The sequence below is a fragment of the Cynocephalus volans genome, chromosome 12, assembly GCF_027409185.1.
Source record: "Cynocephalus volans isolate mCynVol1 chromosome 12, mCynVol1.pri, whole genome shotgun sequence".
In the NCBI taxonomy this organism is placed as follows: Eukaryota; Metazoa; Chordata; class Mammalia; order Dermoptera; family Cynocephalidae; genus Cynocephalus; species Cynocephalus volans.
In genome coordinates this window covers 86,646,327-86,670,316 of record NC_084471.1, presented here as the reverse complement: position 1 = coordinate 86,670,316, position 23,990 = coordinate 86,646,327, and the positions used below count along the sequence as shown (strand labels likewise).

Here is a 23,990-nt window from a genome sequence, read left to right as displayed (position 1 = left end):
GTGTAGTCAGACAGCCCAGGTTAGTGCTTGTTTCCAACCCTTTTCCACTTCTTGTGTCAGTTTCCCCAGCACACCCACACCCAGGATTAAAAGCAGGCACCCAGTCTCCACTTGCAGAGGCCCCCGGCGCCCTAAGGCAAGAGAGGCACTTTCATCCAGCCCTTCCTGTCTGGTGAATTTTAATTTGAATTTGTTGAATTTTGCTGTGGATATGTTTTGTGGTCCACCTGGAAAGCAAAAGCAACGGGCAGTAAGTATTCAAGATGATGTTGAAAAATAAATACATGAGAGGGTAGGAGAAACCTCTGGGGAAAAAAAACCAAAAAACAAAACAAAAACAAAAAACAAACAAAACAAACAACCCCCCCCAACCCAGCAGATCAACCATCTCCGTAAAGTGTTAAACACCTAACAACCTCCAAAAGCGACTGGATCCCCGCACCCCCAGAAGAGGTGCCGCCAGTCTTTCCCCACGTCTAGCCAGTGTAAATGAAGCTAGCCTCAGAAAAGTCCCACCCCTTCATCGAGGGGCGTGGTTCTCCCTGGCCCCACCCCTTCCAAGAACGCAGCCCTGTGATTGGCCAGGACGCGTATTAAGGGCTCCCCAGTTGGCGCGGGAGCGGCTGCTGTAGCGTCTCTTTGCGTGCGGGGGAAACATGGCCGACCGGCTCACCCAGCTGCAGGACGCAGTGAACTCGGTGAGGAATTTCATTCGATTAGCCTCAGTCTTTCCCTTTCCTGAGGTGTAACAAAGGAAGAAAGGGGCCCAAGAGACAAAACTTGGAAGTGGGGAGCTGTCAGAGGCAGGGCTTCAGCAAAACGCGCTCCTGGGGCGGCGGCAGACGCCACCGCGAACTCGGCGGTTTGAGGCCGTCTGGCGGGCGGTGCGGCGAGCTGCGGAGGGGCAGCCTCTTTCTCCGGAGGGTCCGTGGAGGATCCCTCCTTCCTCCCGCACGCCACCAGGACTTTTGGGCAGCACGGTCCTGTCATGTTCTCCGAGGACAGTTTTATTTTCTTGTCAGTGCTGCTTAGGAGAGCGTTCCTCTTTTGGTGGGGCGGGGTGGGAGAAGCCGCGAAAGCTTTTGTTTTGTTTTTTCCGTATCAATTTTAAGCCACCGAGAGGAATGCGTGCTCTGGATGATTGGATCTTTGTCATTACGTGTGAGCCGAGAGTGTGCCTTCGCCCGCGCGTTCGGGTCGGGGCGGGAGTGCTGGGAGGTGAGAAGTTTTGTTTCCTGTTAATTCCTTCCCGCAGGCCGAGCGTTCTCCGTCTCTTGGCCACTCCGCATACATCAGTTTGGGGAGAACTGGTATCTTTAGTGAATCTTCTGGTCTTCGTATATCTTTCCATTTATTTAACTCTCCTTTAACGCCTCCCCAAAAGTCTGCCCGCAGTGTAAGGTCAGGTCTTGTAAGTAGCTCCCCTAACTTTGTTTCTTCAGGTTATTCTTTTTCCTCCATACTATGCCTGAGTCGAAAGCAAATGCAAGCCGAGGAACACGTATACTTGTTACCAGTGTGCTGACTGCAAAACCGAAGCACCTGGTCCCCTTGCCGGTTTTGTTCTCAGGGGAAGCTAATAACTTGGCGTTCTTGTTAATACATCAATCCTTGTACACTTGACGAGTGTGAGTCCGCTTGTGAAAAACTGATCTACTCTATGTGACTAAAGTAGGAGCTTTGAAGGCTGAGAGGATCTGCATAAATGTTGATGAAGTCACCAAGATAAATTCTACCTTGTAGTGACTTGTCTGGGCTGCCAGCCAGCCTCCCTTAGGGAGATGCTCCTTTAAAGTTTTACAAAATCAAATTGTAATGATACTGCTAGATAGAAACGCTATTTTAGGGAAAATTTTGCATATTCATACATGTCTTGTAACTAGGAGGATGGTAAGGACAAAGTGAATAAATATGGCCTTATCTCCAGGTTAGGCATGCTGATAATTGGATTTTGGAGAGAAGCCTTTAGGTTAACTAGCATGAGTGTCTTTGTAAGCACTATCATGTTTACAAAGAGATACTCCTTAAGGAGATTAAATAGATGTCATACTCAAGAGACATTTAAATAATGCAAAAACAGTATGTGGTTAGGGAGTTACAATGAAAGAGTGTTTTCAGCTGTAAGTGCTGAAGTAAATCGGAATATAGAGTGATATGAACTAAAATAGGGGGAATCTTCTTAGCATTTATCCTTATTGTAATTAATTTGTATAAAACTATTAACATTTGTTTTACCCTCTGAAATCTGAGTGCAGAAGCTATGTCATGTTAACTATCTCTCTATGTTTATATACAATGCATGTTACATAGTTGATTTTCAGTAAATATTTTAAAATAAATGGATCTTGAAAGCTTTTGAAGGACAGAACAGATAGCCACTGTGTTGAATATTTTTTCTGTGTATTTTCTCTTTCTCATGACAATGCTGGAATATGAGAATGTTCTCCATTTTAAAATGAAAAAAAAAAAAAAAAAAAAAAAAGCTACTCAGATTAATAAAACCAGGATTAGAATCTGGGTTTTGTATAGCTTCTGAGCACTTACTGCTCCATTTCAAGTAGCAAAATATGAGCAAAGCCATTTAGTCGTAAATGAACTTATGACTAGACTAGTCAGGTAAATATGAGAGAATAGTTGGAAATGAATAACTAGAGTTTACTTAGATTATTGAAAGCTTTGAAATAGCCTGAGTTGTAGATTTATCTAGAAGACCATGGTGGAGTAAGCTCAAATTTTTTTGAACAGGGTAAAATAGTGAACTAGAAAACAATGAGGAGACTATTGTAATAATTCTGGTGTGAGATAATTGGTTGAACTATTATGACAGAAGGAAAAGAGAAAGAATAGTAATATTGGCGGGATTTGAAGATGAAAGGAAATCGAGAATATGAAGTTAGACTGGTTGACTAGGAGATTCAATGCAAATTAGATATTAAACCGAGGAAACAGTTAACTTTGAGTTCTGTCATTGAAATAAGGGCAGAGAAACTCAGTGGAAATGGCTATTCACTGATTGGAAATAGGAATTGAGGTTTAAGAGGTCAGGACTAGTGAGAGAAGTTTGTGGGAATGATAAGGGGGTATTTAGTTTGGAGATGGTAAGAAATTGGTATTCTCAATCTTCAAAACTGCTTAAGGAATACTTCTAGGAGTTTATAACTTGTCTTGAGAAAGATATTTCTGGTTACTTAAAGTAACTTTTCTAGCAGTCCTTTTCCTGTTATTTCTTTACACTTGTTACTACTCCACTCTCAGAAAAGGAATTATATACTTTGTACATGGGTAACACATTTTTTATTAAATCTGGGGCCATACTGATTTATTAAGAATTACTCCTTTCTGTTTTATGCCCTTACTCAGAGATCATTGTTACAGAAACTTATTGCCATTACCAATAAAATTCTTAAAACTGAAAAATCTTTTCTATCCTTGACATGTTTTCTTTGGCCCAAGCTTGCAGATCAGTTTTGCAATGCCATTGGTGTGTTGCAGCAATGTGGTCCTCCTGCCTCTTTTAATAATATTCAGACAGCAATTAACAAAGACCAGCCAGCTAATCCTACAGAAGGTAAGTAGGTTTTCTTGGTTTCTCTTAGTTTCTCTCACATTTTTTGTAATCCTTTAAAATTATTTTTGAGAAATTTGACTTATTTATGGCGTTCTAAAAATGTTAAAATTATTAAAATTGTTTTTTGAGGATATTACTACAAGTTTTGTTATGAAAGAGATGAGTTTATACAGTCAATTCACATAACATCTTATAATTCTATTTATGTCAAATAAGATTGTTACTCCTTTAGAGGAGAACTTGTATGAATTTAGCTTAATTTTACTTGAGGGACCTTAATAAAGTAGGCATCCCATTTACAAATTCCTTTATTCAAGTGACCACCATACTGTCCAAATAATGGAAATGACATACATTATGCTTAATTTCCATTTCTAGCTAAATTTGTAATGGGATTGGTGTGTTAAAATTGTACTTCAATCTTTAGAATCATTAGATAAGACTTAGATTAGGTTAGGACTAGATTAGATTAGAATATTAATGCATAAAAAGTTATGTGAACTTTTCTGTTTTCATTAACTTAAAATTTAATATCTGTTTCTGAAAACTTGAAGTTCTCTAATATCCTAATTTAGTAATATCTTTCTTTAGAGTATGCCCAGCTTTTTGCAGCACTGATAGCACGAACAGCAAAAGACATTGATGTTTTGATAGATTCTTTACCCAGTGAAGAATCTACAGCTGCTTTACAGGTAAAAATCTCTTTTCCTTGAGAATTTTATTAGTAATAGAGAATTTTTAATTAAAGGAGGTGGATTTAATACCTTTTGTCTTTGTTCATTGTGTTGCTAGTTAGCAAAATAGCTGAGACTGAGTAATTTATAAAGAACAGAAATTTATTTTCTCACAGTTCTGGAGGCTGGGAAATCCTAGTTCAAGGTGTTGGCATCTATTGAGGTCCTTCTTGCTATGTCCTCACACTGTAGAAGAGCAAGAGAGCAAGTGCTCCCCCTTCAACCTCAAGACCTTTTATAAGGGCCTTAATCCGATCTGTGAAGTCTCCACCCTTGTGACTTAATTACCTCTTAAAGGCCCCATCTCTTAATACTATCACGTTAGGGATTGGGTTTTAACCTGTGAATTTTGAAGGAGACACAGACATTCAAACCATAGCATCTTTTGGTATAATATTCAAAGTTTCTCTAAGTTTGAAGATGGAAGTTTTATTAATTGTGAGCTCATATAATCTATTAAAGATTTTGCCGAATAGTTGTCCAATTTCAAGTTATAAAGACATCTCTTATTTTCCTCAGTTTGTCTCATTTCCTAGCAAAGACTGAGAGGAGGGTGGCATTCTGGATGTGGAATAGAATAACAGTGTCCAACAGCAGTGTAGAGTAACATATAGATACTTAGGAATTGCTAATTGAAAATTCCTTCTTTTTAATAATTTATACAGGGAAAATTCATAAAAGTTTTCTGCTTTTTAGAATTTCTGCTTCTGAAAAATGTATCACAGTATTTCAAAATAAATATCTCTGTTGTAGTTTCTTTTCTTCTCAACTCAAAAGGTTTTAAATTTGTGTTTTATAAAGGCTGCTAGCTTATATAAGCTAGAGGAAGAAAACCATGAAGCTGCTACGTGTCTGGAGGATGTTGTTTATCGAGGGGACATGCTTCTGGAAAAGATCCAAAGTGCACTTGCTGACATTGCACAGTCACAGCTGAAGACAAGAAGTGGTACCCATAGCCAGTCTCTTCCAGACTCATAGCACCAGTGAATAAATACCGTGTGGCTGAGAAAAGAACTGTTTCAAAGCCATTCTGCATCAAATTTAGATATAAGCCTTACCAACAGTTACAGAAACATTAATACTATGATGTGTTACCTTTTTAGCTATTTTTAATAGTCTTCTATTTTCACTCTTGATAAATAAGCTTTTAAAATTGTGATTTAACCACCTTTAAACTATCATTGTATCATTTTTTATCTGAATAAATTTCAGTATCTGATCTATAATCATTAATGATCATAATATAAACAGAGAGATATACTGTAAAATTGTATTGTGACATAATTTCTGTCTTTATTTTTGTCATATTTTTGCAATCCTTTTATAAATCAAAACATCCCTTGAGCCAGAGGAGAAGTGGTAAGTTCAGAGATTTGGGACATTTCAAATTAGGTTGGTGTCCTCCTTCCTCTTCAGAGGTGGCATTGTATAAATTTGGAGCTTTGAACAGGCAAGTTTCTGAAACTGTTGCTTTTAAAAAACGCATAAGAAAGAGTGTGGCTAGGTGAGAGTAGGTCACTTTTATGTAAACCTTTTCCTCTTTCAGAACCTCATACCCTTTCTAGTTCATCTCCACATTTGTTTTTACAAAGAAATCCTCGTTTTGAAATTTCTGTGCTGTTGGAAAATTTTTTTCTTCATTCTGAACGATTTTTTCCCATATCTTTTTACCTGCTTGTTAAAATCCTTCTTAATTTCCTTGTCATTACAGTGAAGTATGTTTCCTGAATCGATTCTTTCTCATTTTCTTTATTAGAATGTGCTGTCTTCTGATCTTATTAACCTCTCAACTTTTATCACTGTGCTCTAATCAGACCAGAACACGCTTCTGCTACATTAGTTATTTTTATACTGTTTTCTCCATTTTACCTCAGTTTGTTATTGCTAACAATTGTGTCAGCATTATCAGCTATAGTTACTCATGTAACTCTTGGATCTCCTTATATCCACTGATTATCTCCACTGGAAAACTGGAGTTGAAATGTGTTTTACATTGTAACTGATTCTATTACCTCAGGCTGCATTTTTCAGAATATCCTGAGCTACATTTGCTGCAGTCTGTTGCTATTCACAGTTTAAGTTTCTGGAGAAAGCTCAAGAACAATAGAACATTTTGCCTGGTATTTCCATCATAATCAAGCATTTCCTCAATTCTTGAAAAAATGTTTTGTTTCAGAGTTCAGGAGCACCAGCATTAGCTGCCACAGTTGCAGCAATTTATTGGCTAGTTATAGATATTTTTGAACTTTTAATTTTTTTATGTGTATTGTCATTGAAGTCTAATAAAAACACTTTGCTATCACAAACATTTGTCATAAATCTGTACCTGCTATTATAGTTATTGGGGGAGAGCATATTTGATCAGAAAACAATTTTTCAAAGTATATAAGTGTTGTAAAGAAGTCACGAAGGTACTAATGAGAAGAAAAAGTCATTTTCATCTAAATTAAAGGAAGGTTTAACATTAAGAAACACAAAACTGAGGGAGGGGAAGCTTTCCCTTTAATTGGTGGAGCTCTGGGACCAAGAAATTAAAACAAACTGCTATTGCTTTTTTTCACTCTGTTCTCCCACTGCTTGGTGTGGATGCAGCCATAGTCATTAGATAACGTGCAGCATAACCTCTACAGCCCTACCTTTTCAGCTGGAGGAATGTAAGGGCGAGCCCCAGAAAACCAGAAAGTACTAGGAGATTGTGGAGAGGGAAGAACTTGGGAAAGCGCCCCTCCCCACCCTTTAAATTTGTTTATGAGTAACTGCTCACGCTCAAGCTATACATGTGTGGCTCTGACTCTAAATAGCAGACACAGACTGAGAGATGAACAAAGGAGAGACTGCCAGCTGAGTCCCATATTAGTCACTGGTAGTCCTGTACTGGTCACACATCCCAGTAGCACTGTAGAGGTTTTGAAAACCGAATTGACAATGGAAACAACCTACACTATGCCAGTTGCAACTGTGGCCTGAATCTAGCTGGGTCAATCACCTGCTAAAACAAAAGTAAAAATTCTACGTACTATTAAATAAGACCCAGAAATTCACATATTCAAAATGTCAAGGATACGATTCAGAATTGCTTGACATACAGATGAGTGGGAAAATCTCAGTTTGCATAGAAAAAGACAATCAGCCAACACCAAAAAGACACAGATGTTGGGATTATCTGAAAAAGGCTTCCAAATAGCTATTATAAAAATTCTACAAGGTAACAGTGAACACTTGAATGGAAAGAGAATGTCTCAGCAAAGAAATAGAAGATATATAGAAGAACCAAATAGAAATTTTAGAATTGAAGTGTACAATAACAAACTCACTGGGTAGACACAATAGAATGTAGATTAAGGGGAAAGAGTCAATGAACTGGAAAATAGATCAATAGAAATTATCCAATCTGGAAAATAGAAAATGGGAAAAATGAACAAAGCCTCAGGGACCATGGGACAATAAGAATATCAACTATTCTTGTGTGGAGAGGAGAAAGTGCAGGACTAAAAATACATTTGAATAAACTGGGTGAAAGACATACACATTTAAGAAGCTCAACAAACCTCCATCAAAAAAATCCTGAAAAAATCTACACCAATACATAATCAAATTTCTGAAAAGTAAAGAAAAAATATTCAAAGCAGTCTAGAAAAATAACACATTGCCTTTAGGGGAACAATGATTAAAAGGACAGCAGATTTCTCACCAGAAACCATAGAGGTCAGAAGAAAGTGGCACATTTAAGTGGTAAAGGAAAATAACTGTCAACCCAGAATCTTATCCAGAGAAAATATCCTTCAGAAATGAAGGGAAATCAAGACACTTTTCAAGAAATGAAGGAAAACTAAAAATTTACCATCAGCAGACCTCAATTGTTTAAAGGAAGCCTTTCAAAATAGAGAAACGTAACCGGAAGGAAACTTGGAATAACAGGAATAAAGCAAACCCAATGGGCTGGCTGGTTAGCTTAGTTGGTTAGAGTGCCAGTTCAGATCCCCATACTGGCCAGCCGCCCCGACCACCCCCCCCAGAAAACAAAGCATAATGGAAAGGATCAGTACAATAGACTTCCTCTCTTGAGGTTTTAAAAATTACATTTGGTGGTTGAAAAATATTTTAGTATTGTTTTATATGATTCTCAGTGTATACAGAGGTAACATTCAAATCACCTAAGTCATAAAGGCAGGAGGATAAAGGAACTTTAATGGTAAAGTTATTATATTCCACTCTAAATGGTGAAGTATTGATACTAGTAGACTGTAAGAAGATAACTATTTGTATTATCCTGAAAGCAACAACTAAAACAACTAAACAGATATTTTCAAAAGCATCAATAAATGAAGATGGAATACTAAAACAGTTTCAGGTTAATCACAGGAAGGCAAGAAAGGGAACACAGACAAATGAGAGACAGAGGGAATAAACCAAACAAATTTGCAATCCTAAATCTTATCCTAACATATCAATAATTACATTAAATGTCAATAATCTAAGCTGAGTTAAATCTAGATATTGGGTGAGAATCTATGACTCTTGGGATTAAAGACAGACCTTTGTTCACTAGACCTACAGTTTGGTTTGTTTTTTGGTTTTCCTTATATAAATCAAGTGAGTGTTTAATATCCTGCTTCTCTATTTCAATTCTAGGGGCACCACGATCAATTAACCAACCCTAAAGATTTCTGTAGGTAAAACCATTTTGGTTACTGCTCTGACCCTGCTGCTAGTTATGGTAACCAAATTCTCTTTGTTTCTGGAGGTTAAATCCTTCCATTTGTCTCTTGCCGCCCTAGCTCCCATCATCTCTCTTGAATTTAAGGAGTCAATTTCAAAGGAAACTTCTTTTACTACCATTTCTGACTATGACAACAGCCACTAGAGTCTTTCAAGGATAATATTACTCCCCTCACCAATGATTTTTCAAAATTTTCTGTTGAAGAGAGTGCTCTCTGGATCCTTTCAGAGGATATAAGGTGTATGTAAGTCATATATAATAAATTCACCTCAGCATTTCTATCTCCTTGATACCATTATCTGGATACCATTCTGTCTATTGCAAGGATGTTCTGGCATCTCACTTTCATTTAAGGTAAATCAATCTTGTGTCTAGATATTAGTTAACAAATAAGTGACTACAAGTGAGAAGTAACTTTTACCATTGACTATCAATTACCCCAGCAATGGGGACATTCATGCCTTTTAATCTAGTCAGGTGGGAGAACAAATTCCAGATTTCCATCCTTAACATTCTGTGTGCCTGGTACTCTTCTGATACCAAAACTATCAGTAAGTTAAGCTCAATGGAATGTAGCCATGAAACAAAGCACTCCTACAAATATTACAGGAATAAGGGATTTGATCAGGGAATTAGCACTTACACACAATGTGAGAGGACCAGGGGAAGTGAAGGACTGAAAGGAGAAAGAGCATTAAAAAACAGTCACTAGGGCCGAGCCCGTGGCGCACTCGGGAGAGTGCGGCCCTGGGAGTGCAGCGACGCTCCCGCCGTGGGTTCGGATCCTATATAGGAATGGCCGGTGCACTCACTGGCTGAGTGCCGGTCACGGAAAAGACAAAAAAAAACAACAAAAAAAACACTAACCACATTTCCCTAAAAGCAATGGCATGGAGGGACAAGTCGGAACTTATGAGAAGCTCTGAGAATCTATGCGTGTGTGGCCACCAAAGCACGAACGTGAACAGGAAGCTCATGAGGAGACCTTTGAAAACTGTGTATGTGGAAACCACTAGCTCTTCATCAGTCCTGAAGTCAAGTGCCAGATGGTTGCTAGGGCCTGGAGTTGTTGATATAAACTAGAAGAGAGGGGAAGGGAGCACGAGCTGAGGCCCACTGTTCACCTTTGTGTCACGTCCTTCAAGGTGTGAAGATCTTGGCATTCTGAGAGCACTAGCCTCTGCTTCGTATGTCATATGAGTTCCTGTCACTGGCCCAACTCTAACCTGGAAGTATTCAGGGAAGGGCCTTGGTAACATTAAATATACAATTACAGTGCCTAAAACTATATGTATATCAGCGTGGGTACTAGATTTACAAAGTTATCAGGGTTTCTCACACCAATTTTTATTCCAGTTTAGTCTGCTTTGAACTTCAAAGGCCTTGATGTTCAACTCATGTTGATCAATGACCAAGTCTCAGTAGAGAGATCACAGGACAAAAGCTTTAGATAGGACTCTTAACAGCGTAGTTGAATGATCCTCTGCTTAAAACTCAAACAGCTATTCATTTCCTTCAGAATAACAGCCGAGGTTCTTAAAATGGCCTATGATGTCCTAGCACCTTGTTACCTTGCTGCTCTCATCTCCTGTTTCCCCCTTAGTTGGCTAATCTCCACCTGCAGTTATCAGACCAGACACACTCAAGGCCTTTGCCCTGGATATTCTCTCCCATTGGATGCTCTCCCAAATCACTCTATGACCCATTTCCTCACCTCCTTGAGATCTTATGCAAATTTAACTTCATAGAGACCATTACTTAAGAATACAACCTCCTGATCCTACCCTCCATATCCGTTTCCCTTCTTTTCATTCGTTTATTTTATTATCACATGATAATCTCTATGTGCTTATTGTCTGTCTTTCTGCACTGCAAGAGTATGGAGAGGATTTTTTATCTTTTTCTTTTCTCTGCTGTACTAACAGCACCTAAAACAGGGCTTGACACATAATAGACAGTCAAATATTTGCTGAAATAATTAAATGATAGAAAAAACTCAGAGTTAACAAAGATCCACTAAATAGCACATAGTTTTACTGGTGGGGTCTAGCTTACCACCAAAGCACAGATTAATTCCTATTTTTAAGAACTACTTAAGAGGATAGAAAAAGATAGCTTCTTCATTCATTCAGTATTGTGACTATTGCACAAAAAATGTAATACATCAATCTCACTTATGAATATAGATTAAAAAGTATAAAGAAAGTATTACCATATCAGCTCTTTGTCGCACCTACTGTGAGCATGAAGTCCACTCTCAGTGATCAGACTGTCCACATTCCAGAAAATGTTGACATTTTCTGAAGGATGCACAGTTATGGTGAAGGGCCTCAGAGGAACCCTATGGAAGGACTTCAATCACATCAGTCTCCTTAGAAAGAAAAAGAAGAGGCTCTGGGTTGACAAATGGTGGGGAAATAGAAAGGCACTGGCTACTGTTCGCACTATCAGTAGTCATGTACAGAACGTGATCAAGGGTGTTATGTTGGGCTTCCCTTACAAGATGAGGTCTGTGTGTGCTCACTTCTCCGTCAATATCATTATTCAAGAGGATGGGTCTCTTGTTGAAACCCGAAATTTCTTTGGTGAAAAACACATCTGCAGGGGTTGAATGAGGCCAGGTATTGCTTGTTTACTCTCTCAAGCCCAGAAAGATGAGTTAATCCTTGAAGGAAATGACATTGAACTTGTTTCAAATTCAGCTGCTTTGATCCAGCAAGCCACAACAGTTAAAAACAAGGATATCAGAAAATTTGGGGATGGTATGTATGTCTCTGAAAAAGGAACAGTTCAGCAGGCTGACGAATAAGAGCTATGAGTTGTCCAGCTACAGAAACAAGCAACAGGATGATTCCCAAGACATGCTTGTGAATTTTAATGATAGAATAAAAGACCTATTCATGCAGAAAAAAAGAAAGAAAAACAAGTGTTACCATATCAAACCATGAGTTTTATTAAAAGAATAATATATTATGACCAAGTAGCATTCATATCAAGAAAACAAGAATGGTAAATACATTAGCCAAGAATGGCTGATACATTAATAAACTAAAGAATAATCTTTTATATCAATAAATGCCGTAAAGTAGTTATTTATAATAAACTTTTAAATGAGTTAGGAAAAGAGAGAAAAGAGTAACTCAGCTCCATATCCCTGGACAGCTCCCTTGGTCCTATTGCTAAAACTGAATGAAAGGCTAACGTATGTCACCTGACAATCGGTCAGCAAATGCCATATGTAAAAGTGGGTCCTGTAAAAAAATTTTAAAAAGGTTGCTGTGGTGTCAGTTAAGTCTCAGTCAACCAAGGGGCTCACCCCCTTTGGCCCCATTGGAAAACAGGGTGGATATGGCTAGTGGATTAGGCGGTTCTCAACGCCAAAATAGATGTGTTGGCAATGATGATCATCCTGCCTGGGAGGACTGAAAACAGTGGATGTCCATGCCTTGTGCCCCCTGATCCCTCCCTCCCCGTTTATCCATATTAAGTCATTTTAAGGAGAAAATTCCTTAGATTGAGGCCACGGCCTTTCTAGTCCTGAAGGATCACAGGCTCTATACCCTGTTGGGATTTTCTGGAAACCTCAGGAAAAAGGGAATGAAACCCTCATGGCCTTGTTGTATGCAGATGCTCAAGTTTCTATCACAACTGGTCCAGTGGGGAGAAGGGGCCCCCAAATTCAACTTGGGGTCTGGGCAAGGTTACCAGCGAGGGAACTTTGTGGCTAGGGCTTTTTAGGTGGGTCTGATGCACTGTGATCACGGCTTCTACTTCAAATGTATTACTGGAATCAGCATCCTGTACACTTGCATTCTCCTGCACACAATTGCCACAGAGGATAGTCCCATTCAGCACATAAGAAATGTGGAAAGGTAGTACCGTGATGTGTAAAATGCTCCCCAACTTGTCTCCCTGTCTCCTGCTCATGGGGTGCCTGACCACCAACCACAATGTTAACCTTTGCTGGAACCCTGTGCTCCCGGAAAACAGTAACAGTTAAGAAATCCTTCTATCCTATTGCATTCCAGGAAATGGCTTACTGCAAAGAACCACCAGACCTGTGGATAACCCCTTTGTTTACCTATGACAAAGCCAGATCCAGACCCTTCCAGTCCCATTCTTTGGCTCATAAATAATTAGTTGAGTGTTTTGTCCCCCTATACTAATCTGAACAAAATGCTCTCTAACTTGACTTGACCCAGCTTTATGCTTCTTCCTTCTCTATAGGTCCCTGAACTTCCATCCACCCTCAGCCAGAGCAGGTATTGGAATGTGAAATAGTCCCTCCTTAACGACCCCTCATGAAGATTAATTGGCCACAAAGAAAGACACTCCCTGATCAACTGTCCCATCATGTCACCTGTTCATCTCGCTCCCCACACCAATTTTTTCTAGACTTGTTTACTCCTCCCTATAAAAGAGAAGCCCTTTTCTGTCTGATCTTTGAGATGCCTGCACGTCTTATGGTCAGAGCATTCTCCCTGTTGCAGCAGTTTCCCTGACTCTATTGTAATAGTCCCTCTCTCCCTATTTGTCTTAGTCCATTTGGCTGCTATAACAAAATACCATAAATTGGGTACCTTTTAAACAACAGGAATGTATTTCTCGCACTTTTGGAGACTGGAAAATCAAAAACCAAATCCCCAGCAGATTTGGTGTCTGGTGAGGGCCCATTTTCTGGTTCATAAATGGTGTCTTGTCACTGAGTCCTCATGTGGGGAAGAGGTGAGGGGTTCTCTCTTGGGCCTTTTTTATAATGGTATTAATCCCATTCCTGAGGGCTTTATTTCCATGACCTAATCACCTCTCAAAGGACCCTCATCCTAAGACCACCACCTTGGTGTCAGACTGTGAATATAACTTACTCCATCTTGAAAGCTCTTACCACTTGCTATGTCCTTCTTGTGAACCCTGCCACAGAAGTCATACAGTAGTTAGGGGTAAGGTAGTGAGAGCAGTAGGTAGAAATGGCTTGCTGACTATAGAGAAGGGACCTAATGATTAAGTACTGTTGTGATAACAGCCAGTCTGGCTTCTTGCGTTATAAGACCACCAAAGACAATGGTCATTGTCATAAGTAGTGACATTAATTTGTTTTCTTAATAATTGCTACTTGGCTTTTTCCACTGCTTTGTATGAACTGCCTATACTAACTTGCACTCAACCAGAGGTGGCACGGAGAAATGTTGCTCACCCTCCCGGGTTGTCACCAGCCCAATCCATTATGCTGCAAGTAAACTACCCTCTCAATTAGAATTCTTTGTCTTACTTCATGGAGGTGCCTGTTTCATTTTTCAGTCTCAAGATACCATCTCTGTTCAGTGGGCATTTTGCCTTTGCTCCACCGTCAGACACTTGGGGAGTAGGACTTCAACACGTGAATTCTGGGTGGACACAAAAATTCAGACCACAGCACTATTGTAATAGTCTTTGCAAATAAAGTCTTTCTGTACCTGAGTCTAATTTTTGTTTTTGTTTTTTTTTTACTTGACACCACTCACTTGTATAGGAAAAAATCATGGACTCTCATTGCCTAGTCCTAGAGGTAAGTCTGGGTAAAAGGGGAAGAGGCAGTTAGTGTCTGTGAGGTAATAAGAAATCTGTGATTCAGATGACCTCGTGCACATTCAGAAAAAAATGAATAAAGATGAATAGTAAAAACCCAACACTAAGAGACACCACTCAGGAATCAAAGCAGAAATCATAATAGAGATTAGAACATAAATCAGAACCTCGTGAAAACAAACTATGTATAGAAACTTGCGTTCAGCTAAGACACAGAATAGGAGAAAATGCAAGTATTACCTTCCTTGCTTGTTTTAGGGAAAAAAAAGCAGATAACTAATAAGCTAACCTTCCAAATGAAAGAGAAAGAAAGAAGGAAGGAACGAAGAAAACAAGCATACCATAGAATAAACAAAGCTCAAAGTTGAGATTCAAAAAGAGTAATAAAATTGATACCTTAGGCAATTTTGCTCAAAGAAAAAAGAGATAGCATAAATAAACAATATGAGTAATCAAAGAAAAAGTCATAGCCAAGTATTGATTTTAAAATATTGAGAAAATTTGAGTAACTTTATGCCAATAAATTTGAAATTTTTGATGAAGAGACATATTCCTAGAAAAAAATAACTTAGCAAACAGGCTCAAGAAGATATATAAATCATGGTCCTTTAATCTTTAAACAAATTTGATCAATAGTCAAAACTCTTCACAAATAAAGCACCAAGTCTAGAGGTTTTATTGATGTGTTTTTCTAAACATTCAGTTTTTCTTTGAATTTCAATTTTACATAGAATATGAATAGAGCTCATTGCTACAATCTGACAGTGAAGTGCAAAAATAAAAGTAACAATCAATGTCATTGATGAACATGGAAGAATATTACCAAATTTAGAGCTAAGGGTATTAACATAGTTGGATACATCACAATAAATCTGTATTCAATCTCAGGAATGCATGGCAGTTTTAGCTTTAGAAAGTAAATTACTTTATTTTTATCAATCCTAAGATTTCCATTTTCTTTTCTGAAACATATCTTATGTTGGAATATTCAATGAGAGCTATTTTTTTCCTTCCTTATTGTGTTTTACAATTGATGGAATCTTTGATTTGACAAAACATGGTAAAGAAATTTACCACACAAACAGATTCAAATAAGAATCAACATGATCATCTATTTTTTTTTTTTTTTTTTGGTGGCTGACCATGTGAGGGAATCCAAACCCTTGACCTTGGTGTTATCAGTGCCATGCTCTCCCAAGTGAGCTAACCAGCCAGCCCATGATCATTTGTCTTGATGCGGGGAAAGCATTTGATAAAATTCAACATCCATTTATGAAAAAACTCTTGGCAAAGGAGAAACAGAGAAGAATTTTTAAAGTATAAAGGGTATTTACAAAACTGTAGCAAACATACTGAAAGGTCAAATGAATTCTCTCTAAGCTTGGGAATGAGACGGGGGTGCCTGCTAAGACCACGTCTTCTCATTTTTGTGCTGGAGATCCTCACCAACACATTTATGCAAAAAAAGAAATAAAAATTATTAGATAAAAAAGGAAACTAAACTCTTATTATTTAATAAGGATATAATTACCTAGAGAGAAAATCAAGAAGATTCCATGGATAGATTTTGGGAAGATTGTTGGTCATGAAAACAATATGCAACATACTAACAACAAATGGTAGGAAAAAAATTTTTTTAAAGAATATTTTCGGTAGCATTAAAAAATAAGGATTCAAGGAATACAAAAACTACAACAAAAATGTAAGACATCTAGAGATAAGTGTAACAAAAAATTAAGAAAAAACAAATTTTTATTTAAAACATTCTTAAAACCTAAGTAAATGGAGAATAATACCATCTTTATGGAACAGAGAGTCAATATTACTAATAGTCAATTTTCCTCAACTGGCCCATAGTCTTAACATAATTTTAAGTAAGATTCCAACTGGGATTTCTGTGGACCTTGACAAGTTATTTCCAAAATTTATATGAAAGACAAAGGGCCAGTAGTAATCCAAATACTCATAAAGAAGATAACAGAATAACAGAGGCTGCTTTAATAATTTGTGCAGGGATAGACCATTAGACCAATGAAACACAATAGAGCGATCAAAAATACATCCACATAGATATAAAAATTTGATTTGTGCTGAATAATGTTGCTAGTCGCTGGGGAAAGAATAGAAATGGTGCTGGAACAACTAGTCATGTACATATGTCGTACATTAAAGTCAATGAATATGGAATTGGTGGGGGGGTGATGAAAATGTCCTGGAATTAGGCAATGGTGGTGGTTGCACAACTCTGTGAATATACTAAGAATCACTGAATTTTTTTCCCCCCAGTGTCTGGCTGATACAGAGATGGGACCCCAGACCTTGGTGTTATCAGCACCACGCTCCAACCAACTAAGCTAACCAGCCATCCCTGAATTATATATTTTAAAAGGATACATTTTATGATATGTGAATAATATCTCAATAAAGCTGTTATAAAAAAAGTATAAAAATCACTGCTAGATGGATTAAAAACTTATAGGTGAAGGGCAAATAAATATCTAAGAGGACCAAAGAGATAGTAACCTTTCACCACAAGAGGGCAGTTTGACCCTGAACTTTGTTTTTATGAGAAAGTGGTTGAACAGGATGTTTTGTGACCCAGAGGGACCCCTGGGGATTAGCTAGCTTGGTAGCACTAGCCACAAGATTCCCCTGGAATCCACCCAGAGCTAGTGTTATGATACCAGTTTGAACTAGTGTCTTCCTGGAGCCAGTGACTTGAATATTATGACCAAATATTGTTTATTTTCATCTGAAAACAAAACAAAACAATATGGACCCGACTTCATGGTATGAGATTTTAGGCCCACCACAGAGAGGTCAAGCACTAGCACCAACCACGAAGGAAGTCGTGTGAGCACTTTCTCTGGATGGTAAATTGTCTTCTGCGTGTGCATGTGTGTGTTGGACAGTCCACAGGTCAGAAATCTGCCACTTGCTGGCAGAAGGACAGTCCTATATGGAAAGGCGACCTAAAAAAAATGATTAATGATATAGGCTCTTGTGCCATCCTACGCTGGCAAGTTACCTATGTCTCAGGACAACTGTAACATGGGGATAATATTAGTAATGACCTCATGGGATTGTTATGAAGGGTAAATGGGTTTATACATGTGTAGTAGTTCAGTATCATCCTCTAAGACATGTCTGGTTTTTATAGGGCCAGACCAGTGAGTTAAATAGGGCTGTGATGGGGATCATAGTGCCTGCCTTTTTGGGGTCTTTAAGGGTGACTTTAATCTCTGCCATAGTCCCAGGCAATATTGTTTTTAATTTACAATATTTACTTATCAAATTTATAAATGTTTACAGTTTTTCTTTTTTACAAATTTTTATAATATTTACAATTTTTTTGTGTGTTTACAAGATTGCCAATGTAATATTGTTTTTTATTTACAATCTTGGCTGAGGCAGGGTGGAAGGGACGGTTTCAGGGCTTGCACTTGGCTCTCTCCTCTTGCCTAGCTCTTACACCATGGCTTAAGAAACCAATGTGGGGTGCTCTGTAACTGCAAAGTTCAGTGACTAGGGAAATGATCACTGGATGGATCACGGAAACAGTGCACCTACTGTGAGTGGAATCTTTGCCAAGACACCATTTATGATCTGGCAACCACAGGGCCATGATAATGCTTCAGATTCTGAGGTATTAATGTCAAATCGGACTCTACAGCCAACACGCCTCAAAATGCCTTGGTTTCTCTTTCCCTTGAATACAGTTACCTGAGTAAATGGCCATAGGTCCCTTTGCGGTAGGTCTAGGAGGATCATTATTGTAAACACTTACCACAGTGTTACAGGGTGTTTCTCATGGGGCATCTGCACTGTTCTTCAGTCAATAGTTCCTGCCTCTGAAGAGGAGCTCAAGTTTGGAAACAGGGAAGAGATCGTGACTTTTTATTGGGACAGCCGCTCTCAGGATTTTAGTCATCTATGTTCGGTGTCTTTTGATTCTACTGATCGAGCTGTGCTGCCCATCTCTCCTGCCCTTAGCAATCTCCACGGCTCTCTGAGGGTCGGGTTGCTTGCCACCCGACCTTTGCTGCTCATTACAGTAACTGAGCCCCTCTTGGTTCTGATAGTTAAGCATTGCCACCTGGCCCTATTAGCTGGGAGGCCTGTCATTCCCCTTGCTGTCAGGCAGCCTAGTTTGGTACCAGCCTGTCCTGCCATCAGCCCTGGCCAGTGGTGTGCTAGAGCTGGCTCTCACGAGATCAATCAGTTCTCATCAGCTCTCACAAGACTATTGCATTTTTAGGAATTTTTATGAGCCTGTTGTCAAAACAGATGTTGAATGTTATATGACAGGAGAGTGGTCCTATATTGATAAACTCTCCCTTATCCAACGTTATTCTCCTTGATCCTGCACCCTCATGCTCCAGTCTCATAGAGATTTTCTCAGCTCCTGCCAGAGCACCTTAGCGAGAGCACCTTGTCCTCTGTTGCAGGCCCAGCACCTCCCAGCTGTGGTATATTGTGATTGACCCTAGTTTATTAGCTGGTAGCTAGAATATGAAGTGGGGGTATATCCTGGGCAGAGGTGGGTTGGTGGGAGATGGCATTTGTCTTACAAAGCACAGGACTTGCCATCGTCTTTCGGCAGTGAGGGAGTGGGTAGAGCTAGACTTTAATGGAGAGGAGAGGGCCACTTGTGCAAGCCCAGAGCAATCAGAGCAATCTGAGGATTCCAGATCTTTGAGTGTATTAACGAAGAGGACCCATTCCAGGTCTTAGGGTCATAACCCTTCCCATCAATGCGCTGAGCTGGGCGAAGCCGAATTGCCTGAGTCAAGTATCAAATATCTCTGGGGCTTCACTGTTCCTGTAATTAAAGGCTGAATCTGATTCTCGGCTTTTTCTGCCTTCAGGCTAGAAGAGATGAGCATCTACTTCCAAAGGGGCCTTCTGGCTTTCACACTTTGCCTTCATTTGGTGGTTAATATCCCTTAGCCTTTCATTTTTTCTCCCATGTATTGATTGGTAGCACTTAAAACAACTATCATATACCAGTTCTTTTTTTTTACAATTTTTTTGAGGTATAATTGATGTCAGTAAACTGCAGATATACGTACTGTACAATCTGGTAAGTTTTGACATACACATACAACCACGAAACCATTACCAAAATCAAGATAACAAATGTTTCCATCAACCCCCAAAGTTTCCTCCTGCCCCTTTTTAATTTACCATCCTTCCATCCCCATTCTTAGTTGATTTCTGATCTGCTTTATGTCACTATAGATGAGTTTGAATTTTCTAGAATTTTATATAAATGGAATCATACAGAATATACTCTTTCCTGTCTGTCTTCTTTCATTAAGTTTAATGATTCTGAGATTTACACATGTTGTTGAGTATATCAGTAGTACATGCCTTTTTATTGTTGAATAGTATTCCATTTAATAGATGTATCAGATGTGTTTATTCATTCACCTGTGGATAAACATTTGAGCTGTTTCCAGGTTTGGGCTATTATAAATAAAACTGCTATGCATATTCAGATACAAATCTTTTTGTGGGCATGTTTCCATTTTTCTTGAATAAATATGTATGAGTGGAATGACTGGGGTATTTAGTAGATGTATATTTAACTTTTTACGAAACTGCCAAACTACTTGCCGAAGTCGTAGTACCGTTTTGTATTCTCATCAGCAGTGTACTGAGAGTTCCAGTTGTTCCACACCTTTACCAACACTGAGTAAAATCTTTTAAATTTAGCCAGTGTAGTAGGTGTGTAGTGGTAACTCACTGTGTTTTTTTAATTTCATTTTTAAATTGAGGTGTAATTGACATACAGTAAATTGCACGTATTTAAAATGTACAATTTGTTAGCATGGCTAAAATGTACAATTTGATGAATTTTGACATGTATATATGCCAGTGAAACCAACATGACAATCAAGATAATAAATATATTCATCAACCCCAAAAGCTTCTTCATGCCCCTTTCATTTTTCTTTTTTTCTTTTCTTTTCTTTTTTGGCAGCTAGCCAGTACAGGATCTGAACCCTTGACCTTGGTATTAACATCCTCATGCCCCTTTGAAATCCCTTCCTCTCCCCCCTCCCTGCTCCTGCCTCCCTACCCCAGGCAACCACTAATCTGCTTTCTTTTACTGTACATCAGTTTGTATATTCTAGAGTTTTGTATAAATGGAATGTAGTATGTACTTTGCATGGTTTCTTTCACTTAGCATAATTATTTTGAGATTCATCCATGTTGCAACATGTATCAATAGTTCATTCTTTTTTACTGCTGAGTTGTATTTTATTGCATGGATATACCAAAGTTTATCAGTTCACCTGTTGATGGACATTTGGGCTGTTTCCAATTTTTGTCCAATACAAATAAAGCTGTTATGAACATTTATGTACACTTGTATAGATACATGCTTTCATTTCTTGTGGGTAAATATCTAGGAGTAGAATGGCTGGATCATATATGTGTACATTTAACTTTTTTATAACAATACAAAATTGTTTCAAAATGGTTGTTAAGAAATAAGAATGAGCAACAAAATAAAACAAACACAGACACACAAACACATTTAATCAGTCACTTCAAGGGAAAGGAAACACTTCACAACAAGTGAGAAAATTTGTATCTACATTTTGAAAAAACTTCTCCAACACAAAAGGCATTTTGACAACAGACATTTGGAAATATTTCCATCATTATGGAATTTTGTTGCCAGAAATGACATGTGTCATCTATAAAAATTTCCTATCTGAAGAAATAATATATTGCTGAAGCAAATTTATCTGACCTACTTTGAAATCTTTCAAAAAGTTTTGAACCTATTTGTTTAAAATATGAAAATGCAAAAACATTTGATTGTTTGCAAGAACAATTTATTGACATCTGGAAGGACTGAAATTTATTGCTTAAATTTCAACAAAAATCTTTTTATAATCGGTGAATAAACTGAGAAATTAATACGCTGATTTAGTAAATGAAGCTAACCCTTCAATTTGAATCCATAATTCTTTGCAGGGTCTTTTCTAACTTTAAGAGCCGTTAACACCAAATATTGAAATAAATTAAACTTATAACAAGAACTTCATATCACTTTATCCCATGGTAACAACCCAAATTTTATAAAATCAAAGCATATTTAATTACATTTCTCTTACTAATTTTTTTTTTGTTAAAGGTAAATATTTTATTGGTAATAAAATAAGATATTTAAGAATAGTTTTCAATTTCTATCTCATTCTTTCAATAATTATAATTTTTTAGAAATAGAAATTTCTCCTATTTTTTAGGAAGTATGACTTAGTGTATAAAATATATTAGTATAGTATTATACATGAGTATATAAAATTTATAAAAAATAAATATGCATATATCAGGGATATTAGCTCAACATTTGTTTTGATGGGGTGCCCAATAAAAAAGTTCGAGTAGGTCTATATGATGGCACAGCAACCCATATATTTAGTTAAATGTCAGATCATCTCAGTGGCAACATTTAGTCAAAATATTACTTATCTTGGGTAGGCCTTTTTCTGAGACAAAAACCCAGAAAGTGGTACATCTCAATCCAGATATTAATGCACTATAGTACAGAGAACAATTCTTAAAGTGTTGCCCAAGGACCTCTGGGCCATGAAATCAGACTATTTTCATAATAATGCTAAGACATTATTTGCCTTTTTGGCATTTGTACTGACGGTGCAAAATCAATGGTAGGCAATACTGCTGAGCCTTAGCATTAATCAAGGCATTGAAACCAAACTATTCATTATAATCTTTATTGTTACATACCATCAGGAGGGGGGAAAAATCCTATTTTACTTGAATGGCCCTTGATGAAGCAGTAAGAATTAATTATTAAATCTTGACTCTTAAGCACATATCTTTATTATTCTGTGTGACAAAACATGCAATATACATCAAGCACTTCTGCTGCATATACAAGTAGATGGTTGTATTGAAGAAACAGAACTTAAGAACTTGTACAATTCTTTGAATTGTGAGCTGAACTGGCTGCTTTTTTTCATGAAACACTATCAAATAATGACTGAGACAAACTATGGTTATTCAGACTTAGGTAATTTGGGAGATATTGTCTCAAAAATGAGCCAAGTACTCCTATCACTTCAAGGAACACAGCTGACTATTTTTTGCCAACAAAAAAATTTGTTTCCAAGTGAAAATTAGGATTTTGGAAAACTTACAATCTTCCCCATGAGCTTGACAACTTCCCAATAGTTACAGAGTTTCTGATATCTTTCTGATGAGACCAGTGATGATATTGACAATTGTGATTTTTAAAATATTGTTTAATGAAATGTGTCAACAGATGGATGATCGAATAGCTTAGCAAACCGTTTTTTGTTTCCCTAATAGCCAGTGCTTGATGGTACAAAATCTTTCACGGATAAAATATCCATTCAAAGTGCAATGAATTTTAATGTAACACAGTAAAAAAGTTAGTTGATAATGGTTTTGGATTCGACATTGCAGCTAACATTTAATAAATTGCCACTTGTTTATTCTTAGTGTAGTATCAAAGAAAAATATCTACAACTACATGAAAAGGCTATTAAAATACTCCTATCTGCTCAAACTGAATACTGGAATTTTTTTTTACTTACTTCAACCAAAACAAAATGTTATGATAGATTGAAAGCAGAAATTTATATGACAAACTGTCATTTGTGAAATCTTTCTGGTCTCACTAGCTGCTTTTTGTTTTAAAAATACAGTTCATTTCGATAAGATATATTCATTCATATTTACATTTAATGGGATTATAATTTTAAAATAAATTAATTCTTTAACAGTTTTTCAGTTTTATTAATATAATCCACATGACCAAAAGTTCTCTGGAGTTCTTGATAATTTTTTTTTTTTTTTTAAACGCTGGCCGGTATGGGGATCCGAACCCTTCACCTTGGTGTTACAACACGACGCTGTAACCAACTGAGCTAACCAGACAATCCTTCTTGGTAATTTTTAAGAATGCAAAGGGGTCTTGAGACCAAAACGTTTGAGAACTGCTGCTTTAAAAGAAAGATAAGACAGCATGATACATTTACTTCGCTAAGATTGGTAAAGGTGTAGGTAAGCTGCTCACATCAAATAGTGATGCGACACATCTAATAATCAGTCAAATATTTTCTTTTTACTCTTTCCTCTTGTGGATGATGTCAGTTACGGCTTGGTATTTTAACTTAATTATTTTATCGTGGTAAGGAGAATTCTGGCAATATAGATGACCCTCACAATTCACATACCCCTGCTGAGAGTAAAACATATGCGTTTCACTATCAGAATTACCCAGACTGTTTACATGAAATATATTCATTTTTCAGACCAGATTTGGTTAAAGTTAGAAGAGTCTTCTTCAATTACTATTTTATTCTTCCAGAGCTAAAAATTTAAGAAAATCCCTAGA

At 37.6% G+C, this 23,990-nt stretch overlaps 1 protein-coding gene and 1 pseudogene across 1 annotated transcript; both read left to right on the top strand.

Moving 5' to 3' along the window:
- Positions 1–633: 633 nt before the first annotated feature.
- Positions 634–6,608, top strand: MED21 (mediator complex subunit 21). The gene is made up of 4 exons (XM_063075702.1): positions 634–698; positions 3,454–3,568; positions 4,160–4,260; positions 5,104–6,608. The coding sequence occupies exons 1-4, from the start codon at positions 657–659 to the stop codon at positions 5,278–5,280; spliced, it is 435 nt and encodes a 144-aa protein (XP_062931772.1). The 5' UTR covers positions 634–656; the 3' UTR covers positions 5,281–6,608.
- A 4,658-nt stretch (positions 6,609–11,266) lies between these two features.
- LOC134361059 (large ribosomal subunit protein uL6-like) lies at positions 11,267–11,898 on the top strand (annotated as a pseudogene).
- Positions 11,899–23,990: the final 12,092 nt, after the last annotated feature.

Excerpts from the sequence above, each read along its gene's own strand:
- MED21 (XM_063075702.1), top strand. The coding sequence starts at position 657 with ATGGCCGACCGGCTCACCCAGCTGCAGGACGCAGTGAACTCG. Across the intron at positions 699-3,453 it reads TGCAGGACGCAGTGAACTCG|CTTGCAGATCAGTTTTGCAA; the intron begins GTGAGGAATTTC and ends CTTTGGCCCAAG. Across the intron at positions 3,569-4,159 it reads GCCAGCTAATCCTACAGAAG|AGTATGCCCAGCTTTTTGCA; the intron begins GTAAGTAGGTTT and ends ATCTTTCTTTAG.